General features: G+C 37.9%; 1 protein-coding gene and 1 long non-coding RNA gene across 8 annotated transcripts in view; one reads left to right on the top strand and one right to left on the bottom strand.

Moving 5' to 3' along the window:
- Positions 1 to 1,876: 1,876 nt before the first annotated feature.
- Positions 1,877 to 14,223, top strand: part of LOC147846525 (uncharacterized) — a 56,103-nt gene continuing 43,756 nt past the window's right edge. For 2 of the 6 annotated variants that reach the window (XR_015479076.1, XR_015479075.1), the window contains exon 1: positions 1,948 to 2,307. This is a non-coding gene — a long non-coding RNA (uncharacterized LOC147846525). Of the gene's footprint in view, positions 2,308 to 14,223 lie in introns of all 6 variants that reach the window. The other 4 variants (XR_015479072.1, XR_015479071.1, XR_015479074.1 and 1 more) reach the window with 4 other exon arrangements.
- The window catches only part of lrrc24 (leucine rich repeat containing 24), a 76,184-nt gene continuing 70,105 nt past the window's right edge, over positions 8,145 to 14,223 (bottom strand). For both annotated transcript variants that reach the window (XM_087241466.1, XM_087241465.1), the window contains exon 5: positions 8,145 to 11,853. In XM_087241466.1, coding sequence (XP_087097592.1) covers positions 10,679 to 11,853 — 1,175 coding nt within the window. In that variant the 3' untranslated portion in view covers positions 8,145 to 10,678. The remainder of the gene's footprint in view (positions 11,854 to 14,223) is intronic.

Raw genomic sequence — 14,223 nt, 5'->3', positions numbered from 1 at the left:
ATTGCTGCATTCATCTTTCCCTCTATCCTGACTAGTCTTCCAGTTCCTGCTGCTGAAAAACATCCCCACAGCATGATGCTGCCACCACCATGCTTCACTGTAGGGATGGTATTAGCCTGGTGAAGAGCGGTGCCTGGTTTTCTCCAAACGTATCACCAGGCATTCACTCCAAAGAGTTCAATGTTAGTCTCAACAGACCAGAGAATTTTGTCTCTTATGGTCTGAGAGTCCTTCAGATACCTTTCGGCAAATTCCAAGCAGAGGATTGGCTTCTGTCTGGCCACTCTACCATACAGGCCTGATTGGTGGATTGCTGCACAGATGGTTGTCCTTCTGTAAGGTTCTCCTCTCTCCACAGAAGAACGCTGAAGCTCAGACAGAGTGACCATCGGGTTATTGATCACCTCCCTGACTAAGGCCTTTTTCCCCCTACCAACTTGTTTTAGATGGCCGACCAGCTCTAGGAAGAGTCCTGGTGGTTCCAAACATCTTCCACTTTCGGATGATGGAGGGCGCTGTGCTCATTGGAACCTTTAGAGCAGCAGAAATGTTTCTGTAACCTTTCCCAGCCTTTTGCCTTAAGAAAATCCTGTCTCAGAGGTCTACAGACAATTCCTTTGTCTCCATGCTTGGTTTGTGCTTTGACATGCACTGTCAACCCTGGGACATATAGACAGGTGTACGACTTTTCAAATCATGCCCAAACAACCGAATTGACCACAGGTGAACTCCAATTAAGCAGCTGAAACATCTCAAGAATGGTCAGTGGAAACAGAATGTACCTAAGTTCAATTTAGAGCTTTACGGCAAAGGCTGTGAATACTTCTGTACATTCAGATTTTTCAGCTTTTATAAATAAATAAATAAATAAATATATATATATATAAATTTGCAACAAGTTTTTTCACATTGTCATAATGGGGTATTGTGTGTAGAATTTTGAGCAAATCAATTAATTTAATCTATTTTTGAAAAAAAAAAAATGTCAAAGGCTGTAACAACAAAATTTAGACAAAGTGAAATGCTATTAATACTTTCCGGATGCACTTTAACTTAAAATATGGTTTGTAACAATAATTTGTGTTCGCTTTATTTTAAAATTCACCTTACCACAGCCAGTTCTTCTGGATTTTGTGGTTGGCTTTGAAGTTTGTGCAGGGGTTAAACAAAACACAGGCTATGATTTTATTGTCGGGTATTTAAAGGACATTTGCAGTCTTGTGAATTTATTATTTGTTCCTCAGCAAGTAGTTTTGGCTTAAGTTTCATAAAATATTTTTATTGTATAAAGCCTTCTGTATAACTACTTTAGTACTGTATCAGACTGTTTTTTTTTATTAATATGAATACAGTTGTTTTTATTGTTGTTAAATATTGTAATTGCCTGTATGGTTTAATAAATAATTTTTAAATGATAAAATGGTGGTATTCATTAGTTTAATATATATTAGACCATGCAAAGACTGTCTTTAAATGGTCAAAGATTTTATATTAAAAAACGAAGCATTTTCCTCAGTGGACAAATTTGTGTTGTCTCTGACTAACCCCAAAATAGTTTTAACCAGTTTGTTTGTCTTAGCTTTAGAAAATCTTAAAAAGCATTATTTGATAAAATAACCCAGATTTGGCAATTTGGAAACAAAAAAAATAATAAAATAAAATTGTAATTCTGACCAATTGTCATTTTTTTAAATAAAGACATTAAAATTGCTGTATTTAATTTGAACTGTTATAAGATTATTAGGCCTCAGAATAAAGCAAATAATTAATTTTGCTTAAACCTATGGCTTACCTAATAATTGTAACTTAGAGAGGTGTGTGTGTGTGCATGTTTGTTTACATCACTAATGGTTACCAATGTAAGCCAAATCATTTTGGTTTCGGTTAATAATCTTTTTTAAAGACAACACAACCTTCTTTTTTTTCTTTTTTTTTTCTTTTTTTTTTACAACACAACCTTCTTGATACATAACATAACGCCTTTCCGCCATGAAAATTGAAATGCTTAATTCTGATTGGTCAGTTTACATGTCCCAAAATCAGTTTTAACCCAATAAACAATGAGGGCTGTAGCTGCTGTTCACATCGCCAATAACAAAACTGTCATGGCGTCGGTGCTCTTTTCAGTTGCATCACAGCGCACCTTTTGGCATTTTATTCAAGTAGCGCTTCAGTTATCGACAGTATTTACTGTAAACCAAAACGTTTACACTTTACTATCAATACCAGACCTAAAGTGAAACTGTTACAATTGTTCACAGCTGTTCTATGTTATCTTGATGTTTTACCGTCACCAGTACTGCACAGGTAAGACGTGAAACACTTTCTTAGATCAATAGTTCACACCCAAAAGTGGCAAAAAGTATCTCCTAAAAACTGATTAAAGGAAAGTTAATAGGCTTTGTAAAGGATACTTTTATATTTAATATAGGCTTTGTTCTGAATGTAATGGTAACAAACAGGGAAAAATGCCTGAATACGGTATTAATTTAACATAACGGTTATCACTTCGACAATTTCTTGTTTATTTGATTTCAACATCCAAATGTTAGTGAGAAGAAGAATAAAAACCTCATTGATAGAAACATTTACTTTATGGATTGCTTTTACTTACCTTAAGAATCTCATTTGTTTGCATCTTGAGTAAAAACAGCCCTGGAACTAAAAGAGATGTACGGTTTTACAGAATACACAAGTTTGATGTGCACAAACCCAATGGTGTACGTTAGTCCTAAAAAAATAAGTGGTGTACTATTACTACCCAACCCAAACTTTTAAAGTAGGCAAAAATTCTCAAGTATTTTTTCCCATGTATTAAATAAAACTGCCACTTTTTTAATTCAAAATGGCATAAATATAAACATATAAAAAAACATACGGGCAAATTTGCATATTTCACTATCATAATAGGCCTAAGTCATAATAGGAAATAATTTTTAATATAATACAACACATGATGTTTCACTCTGATGTCACTCTAATTTGCGGTCAAATGAAAACATTCAGTGCTTAATTTGTGAATTGCGAGGTCCCAGAACAGATCGGAGTAACGGATCTGGCATGTTACCCGAGGATGTAGATGTGCTGCACACGAAAGTGGAGAGCGGGGGGTGAGATGGCGGGGCGTTGGATGGCGGAGGAGTGTTGCGGATGAAAGTAAAGAGTGGTGGGATTTGTCGCGGACGAAAGTAAAGGAGGTTGGGGAGTGGCGGAAGAAAGTGAAAGTGAACAGCGGACGGCCAAGGGGATCAGTAACATTTGGTATACAGTTAAAGAGGACACAAATACACATTAGGGAAGTATAATCAGCAAAACAAGTGAGTATACTACTGAAAAATCCAGCTTAAACCAGCCTAAGCTGGTTGGCGGGTTTTAGCTGGTTGACCAGGCTGGTTTTAGAGGGGTTTTTTGGCCATGTCCAGGCTGGTTTCCAGCCATTTCCAGCCTGGTCTTAGCTGATCAGGCTGGAAAATGACCAGCCAAATCCAGCTAAAACCAGCTTGACCAGCCTGGTTTAAGCTGGATATAGCTGGTTTTGGGCTGGACTCCCAGCTTGGCTAGGCTGGTCAAGTTGGTTTTAGCTGGTAATCTCCCAGCCTGACCAGCTAAATACCAGGCTGGAAATGGCTGGAAACCAGCCTGGAAGTGGCCAAAACCCCTCTAAAACCAGCCTGGTCGACCGGCTAAAACCAGCCAACCAGCCTAGGCTGGTTTAAGCTGGATTTTTCAGCAGGGTGCCGAGGGTATACGCAATAATTGATCCTCAGAAGTTGTGATACGCAAACAGCTCATGGAAAAAAGTAGGCATATGGAGTATACGTGCGGATAGCCCCGACTACACTACTTCACAAACCCCCATAATGAATCTAAAGCAACTTCATTTTATTTTAGTTCATGTTGACTTTCACACATTCAGTTTCTCTGGTTCTCCACACACTAGCAATAAGAATCAAACAAAAGCATTGTTTATTCGGATAAAATAGGTTGATATTTCATAGACATTTGACAGAAATACACAAACTATTGTATTGTTGAGCGTAAGCTTTACACCTTGAGATGTTTCCACAAGCTGTAATGAATGCTTTAATACAGGAGACCCTGATGGGATCACTACTCAATTGTCCGTGTAATGCCGAGGAAGAAAAAAAGCGAAGAAAAAATACCCACACTCTCAAACAAAAACCAATGTTGTAATATGAAAGAAACCGGCATATCTAATAACGTACAAAAAGCTAGCTGTGAATGTAGAGTCCCGATTGTTTATTCACAGTGTTATTCCAACAGAGGTCAAGAGTATGAAAGCAAACGAGCCTCAGACTGAAAACTGATGCGATTGCTTAATTTGTAGGAACACATCACCCCTCCGCTTTTTTTGTTCTTGTTTATAGCAGGCTTCTTCCTTTATCTTCCGCTGCCTGCCGTTCACAAATAAATACACACAGGAGGAATGCATCTGAAAAGAAAGGATGCTAGAAATATGTAGACAGCGTTCGCGAGAAGGACATTAAGCTATTCACACTGCCTGATAGAGGCCCCGTTTACACTAGTGCGTTTTAGTTTTAAAACGGCGTTTTAGAATGAAAACGATCCGCGTCCACACTCGCGTTTTACCCAGCGTTTCTGAACTGCTCTCCGTCCACACCAAAACGCTGAAAACGCACATCACGTGACCACACACACACTCTCAGGCAAGCGCTGTAGCCAATCTACCCAGATGAGAGCTGTGCTAGTCGGACTTCTCATCAAGCATCTCCCGCTGGATCTAACCTCACTATATATATTAAACGGAATATTTCTTTCATCTTGTTGTCTTTATTTAACGACATATTCATTGGACATTGGAATCTATTACTTGTTCTCAGGTAACGTGTTTTGGCTAAGCGCAAAGATAAGTTAATGATTAATGTAAGCACGTATATTGACTGATCGCTTGCCTTTATTTCCTATAATGTATAAACTTATTGTATGTTATACTTTTATAATATTATCGATTAAAACTGATATTCAGCAAAGAGAGGGTGTGTTTCGTATTTTCACTGAAATTGAAAGGAGGCAGTTGTTGTAGGCTCCGTTTTGTTATAACTATGCACACAGTGAAGATGACGCTCATATTTGCAGCACGGCGCCTCAACATTTTTGCTGTCTGTTTAGTTGTTAATATTAAAATGAAAATAGGCAGTTCCTTATATCATGTTTACATTTTATTGTTGAGAAAGTAAAACAACGTAGCCAGGGTGATGTGAATGAAGTTATAAAGTACACTGTTCCCTTTGAAGATTTACCCGTGTCCTCGGTATAGTCTGTTTTCCATATCAAACTGAGAAGAAGAGACTGCAACCTTGATCAAACTTGCGAAGTTTTAACTTACACGGAGAAGATGCAGGACTGAACTGTGCGTGTTAAGCTACTTAATATTCAGGAAAAGCCCCAATCAGAGAGGCGAATGTCTGCAGCCCCGCCTCCGTTTTCAAATGTCTCCGTTTTCCATCATCCACACTGAGACGGAGCAGCTGCGTTTCAGAATGAAAACGGCCTCTCCAGCGTTTTCGAAACGCTCCGTTTTCGGCGCTCGAGAACTCCGGCGTAGTGTGGACGGATGGCGTAACCGTAGCAAAACTTATGCGTTTTCAAACTAAAACGCATTAGTGTAAACGGGGCCAGATAATGCTGGACAAAAGGACTTCACCACACAAATGTCCTTTTCTGTTGTCCTCGTAGTCCTTATCCAAAAGGTCATTATCACTGACCTCAGCTTGGATTACTTCATTTCACAGTACAAGACAAAAAATATTCAGTTTTTTTTTTTTTTGGTAGTTCCTCCTTGCAACCTCTTCTTTTAAAGGTAACAGCTTTCATTCCATGAGTATTTTCTTTTAGAAAGATACAGCACTGTTATCACGAAGGAATAGTTCATCCAGAAATTCATTCACCTTAAGTCATTCGAAATGAAGGCCATGATGGATAATAGGCTGTTAAAGTCTTCATGATAAAGTTTATTCTACTAGCACACATTGTTAGTCTTTGGGCCCTATCATACACCAGGCATAAAAAAGTGCAAGACGTGTTTGCCGTGATTTGTTGCTACTTTCAGACCAACGCAACACAAATTTTCCCGTTTTGCGCCATTGTTGTTTAAATAGCAAATCTAGTTTCTATTAATTTAAGACAATTTGCTTCAGTAGGATATTTTTATTATATTTATATTGTTTTAATAAAAACAAGTTTAGATTTGTCCACCTGTCGGGTTTTAGACCATATTGGGCACAGGACGTGTGTTTAGATATAACTCAGTTTTTTGACCGCACTTCATTATTATTGTTCATTTATTAACTTGCTGGAAATTAGACCTGAATTTAGAAATAGTTTTGAAACATATCATTGCTTAAACTAAATTAAATATGTAAGCTACTGGATGTTTTTTTTAGTGGAGTGTGTACAACACCGTTTCCTTATCCACGAAAGTAAAGGAGTAAAATAAAGTGTAAAGTAAAGAGGTCAAACCAATGGAGGAGGCTCGTTCTTTATCCTTGCGCTGTTTAACTTTTTTCTTGCAAGTGTTCATTTTTTTCACTTACAAAGTCCACCATGTAAATAGCAAATGCGCCATGGCGCTATGCAATTGACTCTTAAAGGGAATGGGAGAGGAGACTCTGATTGGTTTAATGCACGATATGCTCAGGGCTTGACATTAACACCCCCCAAATGCGGGTAGATTTCAGCTGCATGAATCGGTCTAAAGCAGACATTTACCCTGACATTCAAATAGCTTAGTTTTTGGCTGTTTAACAGTCTTTGGTTTCATGAATTAATTACTTTTTATTCCAGTTTATTATGTTTTGGCTAAGCACACAGTTATGATCATTAAATATTATTTCATATTTCCATCTTAACCTTGTAAAATTAAATTAAGGTGCAGTACAACCAAAACGATGTTGGTAACCAAATCGTTTTTGGGGCTGCAATAACATCCTGTTATTTCTAAATATCCAAAAAGTGCCAATACTAGCATAAAAGTTAATTTGTATTAATTTTTATGTTGAATTAAAAAAGTTTTAATTTCTATAACTAACATGCAAAAGATATGGCCCTTTTTACAGTAATAGGCTGTAATCATGCCACCTGCTGTAATTTCACTATAAAATTATAAATACTACATATTACTGTTAATTTTACAGTTAAATAATGTGAAGCTATACTAATGTAATTTACTGTGAAAAATTGCAGTAACTTGTTGTAAAAACCTGGACATTTTTTACAGTGTGTGGCGGGTAAGACAGACAGTTTTACTAGCCACTTTGGCTGATTAAAAATAATTTTCCCGGATAATAATGCTTAAAAGAAGGGCTCGACAATAAGGATGGTCCAATGTGCATAAAAAGGCGATTGTGGAATTGAGAAGCAACACGACTGACAAAAATAATTGCGTTCGCACAAGAAAATAGAAAGCAGATGAATGCCGTAAGAGAGGATAATCACTCGATGATTGGCTCATGGTTATTAAGCTCATATACGACACACAAAAAGTGCAATGAATGAGGAGGCATGTGGAGATAATGTAAAATCTAAATCAAGTAATTTTAGCATCTCAAAGTCATATTTATGTGTATAAAATATATTTTTCCAACAATAAAATTGTGGCTAGTTAAAATGGCGAGTGGCTAGTAATGTTGGAAAACTACTAGCCACAGTGGCTGGTGTTCAAAAAAGTTAATTTCAAGCCCTGGTCATGCTCAAAACACACCCATAACTCATTAAGAGAATAAGCACAACCCTGTTAGACCATGCGCTTGGGCACAAACCGTATTTTTCCATCCCTAAAATGGCTAAATGGATTCGGATACAAACTTAATGCTTTTGCGCCTTGTGCTTTAGACTTTTTGCTAGAGCGTTAAAATAGAGCCCTTTATGTGAAATGAGTAAGCTTAATCCACTGACAAAAACAAACGTGTTGTGGTAATCTTTAATCAAAATCTAACCAGCTTCTGCTCAGAAACAGAAGTCCTTCTCTGATGTCAGTTTGATTACTTGGGTGGAATAGGCCTGTCACAATATTTATTTTTATAAACAATATTATCATCGATATGAGGATGACATCACAATGCAAGTACACTCTTCCAAAGGACACATATTTATTTTATACTTAATTTGTTTTTTATTTAATTATAGTCATTTTAACTATTTAATAGTCAGGCATTGGAATCAGAAAGTGAAAGTGCGTATCCTAATTATATAATATTAAATGTTAACAAAAAAGTGCAAGGTAAAAAGTAAGGAGCTGCGATATCAGCCAGCAGATCTTATTTTTAGTTGTCAGAGACCCACAGAATAATAGTAATTCTATAGTGGTTTTAACCATACTGACACCTCCAGTAGAGATAGAGAAGTTGCACAATCAGCTAACGTATTGATGGAATTGGTTTGTATTGACGATATATGTTGCATACTGTAACCAAATATGATTGAGATCATGTCCATGTGTTGTGTGATAAGTCCATATATTAAGCCTGGGGTAAAACATGCTTAGCCACACACCTCCAACCCTTTGTTTGCTGCTAGTGAAAGATGAGAGGATTCAGTTTCAGTTGGAAAATTTCCTCATATTGAAATAAAAGTCTGCAACAACTTCCAATTCACACAGACTTTTAAATTACATTTAAACCACAAGAATATCTGATAGTTTCATTAAATGTCATATCGTAAATACTATCGTAAATAATATCGTAAAATATTACTAATATGAATAAAATAGTTGGTTTTTAAAAACTGAATCTTTTTCTTTGAAAGAACAAACAGAACATGTACTTGTAAACATATTTTGTAACAACATAATAATACATTTCAACCAATTTGTTTCATCCCTGCAGAATAAATGCATACCTGCAGTGTTGGGCGCGTTCCTTTAAAAGAGTAATTAGTTATAGTTACCTCTCACAAATAGTAACCATTATAAAAGTAACTAATTACCAGGGAAAGTAACTATTGCGTTACTTTAAAAAAAAAATTATTTGCCTTATGACTATTAATGTATGCTCATGTTATCCCATGCGTTCTTAGCCACTAATTTTGTGGCAGCACGTGACAACATGAAGTGCTTCATTAGATTAGAATTACTAGTCACCGATGCAAAGAGTCTCTTTTTTCATCGGCATAAGTTGCACAATACATAAACATTCATGCCTTTCACCACAACGAGAGAAAAGTAGTGCTTATTTTTCCAGTTTGCAAGCGCTAGCTTTGAACTTGTTGGATTTGCCATCGGTCTGGCTCCTGGTTGCTGGTCTGTGCCACTAACTGTGTGCGTGCTTGTGTGAACACCCACACTACTCTGCCTCTGATTGGCAAATATACTCTATCTAAGCCAGTGGTCACCAAACTTGTTCCTGTAGGCCGGTGTCCTGCAGATTTTAGCTCCAACCCTAAATCAAACACACTTGAACAAGCTAATCAAGCTCTTACTTGGTATACTCGAAACATCCAGGCAGGTGTGTTGAGGCAAGTTGGAGCTAAACCCTGCAGACACACCGGCCCTCCAGGACCAAGATTGGTGACCCCCTGATCTAAGCCAATCATCACGTTCTCAGCTACGTACACCACGTTCACAGATACACCAATCATCATCACTGGTTGATTATGTGTTCATGAGCCAGAGAAATCAAATGGCTGAGAGAGACCAGCCTGATTCCACGAGAAAACGTAAGTATTTTACGTTTTGCCAGTTTAATGGCTAATTCTTACGAATTCATACGAGTTCAGTCGTACGAAATTGTACGATTTTAAAAAGGAGGCGTGGCACCTAACCCCACCCCTAAACCCAACCGTCATTAGGGGATGAGCAAATCGTACTAAATGGTACGAATTAGATCCTATGAATTCATACGCATTGGCCACTAAATGAAAAAGATACGAATTGCGGTGAGATTGTGTTGGAGAGACTCTGCTATAGTGTTTTTAATTACAGTAACTTTTTAACATTTTATTGTCAGTAACAATAACGGTGTTGTAACGGGGGAAACTCATTTGATTACTCGTTACTGAAAAAAGTATCGCCGTTAGTAACGCTGTTTAATTATTCCCATCACTGATAATGAGTAAATGTTCCTTACATGACCAAAAATTAGCACATTTGCAAAACTGTATGCTGCTGCTTTTGTTAAAACTGGTTGAATCTGAAATATATAGAGTATTTTAAAATGAATTGCATGGCATTCAATAAGTCTCTATTTGCGATTCTATAGAAAAAAAATGTGCAAATGGTTTCTGGATGAACTATTCCTTTTAAGCTGCTGTGTGCAATTCAGTTTCATGTGCTGAGACGATTATAATAGACATTTAAGCTTGGTTCCCTAAAGAGAAGTTAACAATGATATTTTATTGTACATTTTAAGAGCTCGACATGTACCCTTTAATATGAAAGGTTCTTTATGGGTCCATCAATGTCAAAAAAGAACCTTTATTTTTTAAAGAGTAACAATGACTCAGTGGTACAACCGGTTAACTGCGGAAAATGTTGAAAGTCAGCCAATATTTTGGCAAGTCTATTTCATTGTACTCAAATTGCACACCGCAGCTTTATAGTGTTATTCCCTTATTTCTATTCAAACAAACAAAAAAAAACATTTGTGCTCTCTGAATAAAATAAAAATTCAGCAGGATAGTATCCAACAGCGAGAAAGCCAGATTAGCAGTGAATCTCATACGCAATCTGCGTATCAAACAGCAAGCTCTGGTTCATGAACAGCCCTTCGGGATCAAGCGGAGGTGCTTCTCCCCCTTCTGCGGGAGCCCTGCGGGGTCCGATCCCTCCGGCTCGTCCTGGGGTCAACACACCCTGACACTCGCTGGCCTTTAGAGTTGCAGATCCCTGTTGGATGCACATCGGTTGCGGAGCCAGCACCGGTTTGGCGCGGTTTAACACGTACATCTCATGGCCCCGTTCATCCCGGTACTCTTCAAGCTGAGCGAATGTGGTGGGACCATCAGAGTAGTCGTTGACATAAAGGATGCTTTCCTCTTTGCTAGCTCCATATCCGCCCTCCTCTTTCTGCCTCTGTCGGTGTCGGCTGTAGATCATGCAGAGCAGCAGAAGCGCAGTCAACGCCAGCAAAGAGATTCCCACTGCGATTGCCGTCTGCGTAGCAGTGCCCAGCGCATTAAAGTCCATGCTTTCGAGTTCATATAGCGGCTCCTGACTCACATCCACCGATGAAGGATGATAGTAAGATGAGGAATGCAGTCGAGGCCAGATTTCTGAGCGCGATGACGATGAAGACATGTTCACCGAAAGGTGAAAAGTCACACGAGCGACACCGCCAGGATTCCACGCTTCACATTCATAGCGTCCCGCATGCGCCACTGTGACGTTACTAAGAAATAGCATTCCGCTTCCTGTATCAGGATCGAAATTTTCCCGGTCGGCTCCATCATCAGCTCCTCCTCTGATCGGTCCATGACTCGATGGTCCTCCTTTTCCTCCAGGCCTCGCTGTTACCAATCTACCACCATTCCTTGTGTCTCCATCCATCCCGACCTCCTGCACCAGACCTCTGGGAGACAGCTGGGCTTTTCCGTGAGAGGCTTTCCTCCAGGTGACTTGTGGTTGTGGGTATCCGGACGCTTGGCAGGACACTCGGAGACTCTCCCCTAAACGTACTGTCAAATGGCTGGGTTCTAGTTGGACCACGGGTGGGATGCAAACAAGGCTGTTTGGAGGAACTTCGACCAGACTGAGGTGGGAAAGCCGCGGAGGTTCGGCGCACAACATCCGGCGCTCGGCTGAGCTTAAAAGCCTCTGACCTTCTTCGTTTATCCAGCCACGCAGCCAGTGTAGAGCGCAGTCGCAGCGCCATGGGTTATCTAGGAGAGCAAACACAATATAAGCCTCTAAAAACTACTGCTTTATAAAATATGGATGCAAACAGAAACATTTTGCGCCAATGTAAAGCCGGATCTGACATCTAAATCCAATGTCAGCGTGGTGCTTTTGCAGTACTCGTACAACATTGCAAAAGTGTACTGTGGTAAAGGATTGGATCATGAATATCAATTAGTTTACTTAAAGGTTATCTACCAAAGGAAACGTTATTTAATTAATATTTATGAGGTAATCTCATGGGGCACTTTTCTTGAGAGAAAAAATCTAGACAGAGGAAAACAGGGCTAGACTTACTAACTGTATATGCACCAGTGCAAACCAAATGCATTGCTATTACATCTAGCAGTTTGCATTGATTCACAAATATAATATATAGGTTTTCCTGATTGTTAGTTAGTTTAGTATTAACAATGTGATATTGTAGAATAGTGGAAATCAAAATGATCTTATCATTTACTCTCACTCCAGTGGTTTTAAACCTTTATGAGTTTGTTTTGTTCAACATTATAGAAGATATTGAAGAGTGCTGATAGATGGCACACGTTGAGTTCTGTATAGGGGTGTAATGGATCATGGTTTATCCGTGATCCATAAGGATCCACAGTTCGGAACACACGTTGACCCGCTGATTAATGAGTTTTTTTGAATTCATAGGTTAATCCAACATTTATAACAATTGCAGAGAGATCGCCTCCAGTGTCATTCAAATCATGTGGATGAAAGCCTTTTGGCTTCCCTGTTAAATATAATGATGACGGAAGAAGTTCTGGGACATACCTAAATGTTTTCTTAGGCTATTAATCAAAGGTGTTTTCTGTCACTGTTTGTTTAGCCTGCATTAATGCATTCAGTGTAAAGCTGCATGATTAAACATTAAAAGATTATGATCGCAATTCAAACCGGCGCAACATGAATGATAAATGATAATGATTTGCATATGTTTAATAAACCTTCAAAGCGCTGCATTGAAATCTGTTTGATCGAGAGAGATTCAGTTTTTACACTTTTTTTCAGTTAGTTACAAACAATTAAATAACACAGAAGTACTGGGAGAACAGTTTAGAGTTCAGATATAAACACTGATGTTTATGGTAGAGATTAAAACCCCCCGTTTAATGGAGCTTGACGCTGGGGAACGTTGTAGCATTTACATTGTGTAACCAATGTAATATATATATATATATATATATATATATATATATATATATATATATATATATATATATATATATATAGGTTTTTGACTATTACTACTATTTGCCTTAGTAATGTTGATAATTTAAAATAAAATGAGTACATATTAAAAATCCTAATATTCCTGAATGTATTGTGAAATAATATTTAATCATTTTCGATACTGAATGATATTAAACATTATATCGTGATAATTTTTTTCCTGTACCGTGTTTCCTCTAGGATTTTTTTTCCAGCTGTGGTGACAGATCTTTTACACAGATCTACCAACTAATTGTGGCATCAATGACAAATGTTTTGAGCGCAGTATTACACGTTGAGATCGCATTTATGTAATACGGGCATGCAAATCTTTTTGCACCAATTTCCTCTGTTCGTGCACAAAACTTCTTGCACGCCCCCTCAAATATACGCTGCTCAATTGCAGAAGTGCGATTAATGCAATTGTTGCAAATATGTCTCCTACATTTTTTGGATTTGCTAGGAATATTTATAAATGTTTCCAATAGACCTACAGAGCGGTATTAATGTGTCCTGAAGTAAAGTGAAACATCCATAAACTCCAGCAAGATATTATTGTATGAAGAACCATAGACCTTTATCTATCAAATATAATATAATTATGAAAACTGTGTTCATCTTAACTGAAAGCTACGTCGTGTTTGCTGGCCTCATTCATCGCGCAGCACTGTCAGTCAGTCAGCATGCCACCTTTAAGGGTTAAACAAATAATGCACAGCCCTATTATGATTACAGAAAAGTTTCACTGTTATGATTCACTTACCTTTTAATATGTTGTGGTACAATAATTACCCGCTTTTAAAAAAAAACAACGACTGAATGTTTTGAATGAGAAGCTGTAACGTAATTCAGCCGTGGCAGGATGAATTTTGGTGTGCCGCCCTGCCATGGAAGAATGAATGTAGCAGAAACCATGCTGTATCACCCAGCCCTAATTAGGTCTCTTTCAATGCGGTGCATTTCCATAAATCATAATAAATTGCAAGCATATATAAGGACAAAAGCGCAGAGATAAAAGTTAAATAAACTGTGCTTAATGGTTATCTGGAGCGTCTAACAGTATACATGAGAAATTAAACAGTCAAACATAAAATAACATAGTCATCATTGTATAAATTATTTTAAAATAATAATAT

The sequence above is a fragment of the Danio rerio genome, chromosome 2 (genome assembly GCF_052040795.2).
Source record: "Danio rerio strain M-AB ecotype USA chromosome 2, GRCz13ab, whole genome shotgun sequence".
In the NCBI taxonomy this organism is placed as follows: Eukaryota; Metazoa; Chordata; class Actinopteri; order Cypriniformes; family Danionidae; genus Danio; species Danio rerio.
The sequence above is the reverse complement of the archived record's forward strand: the minus strand, read 5'-3'. Positions and strand labels throughout refer to the sequence as shown.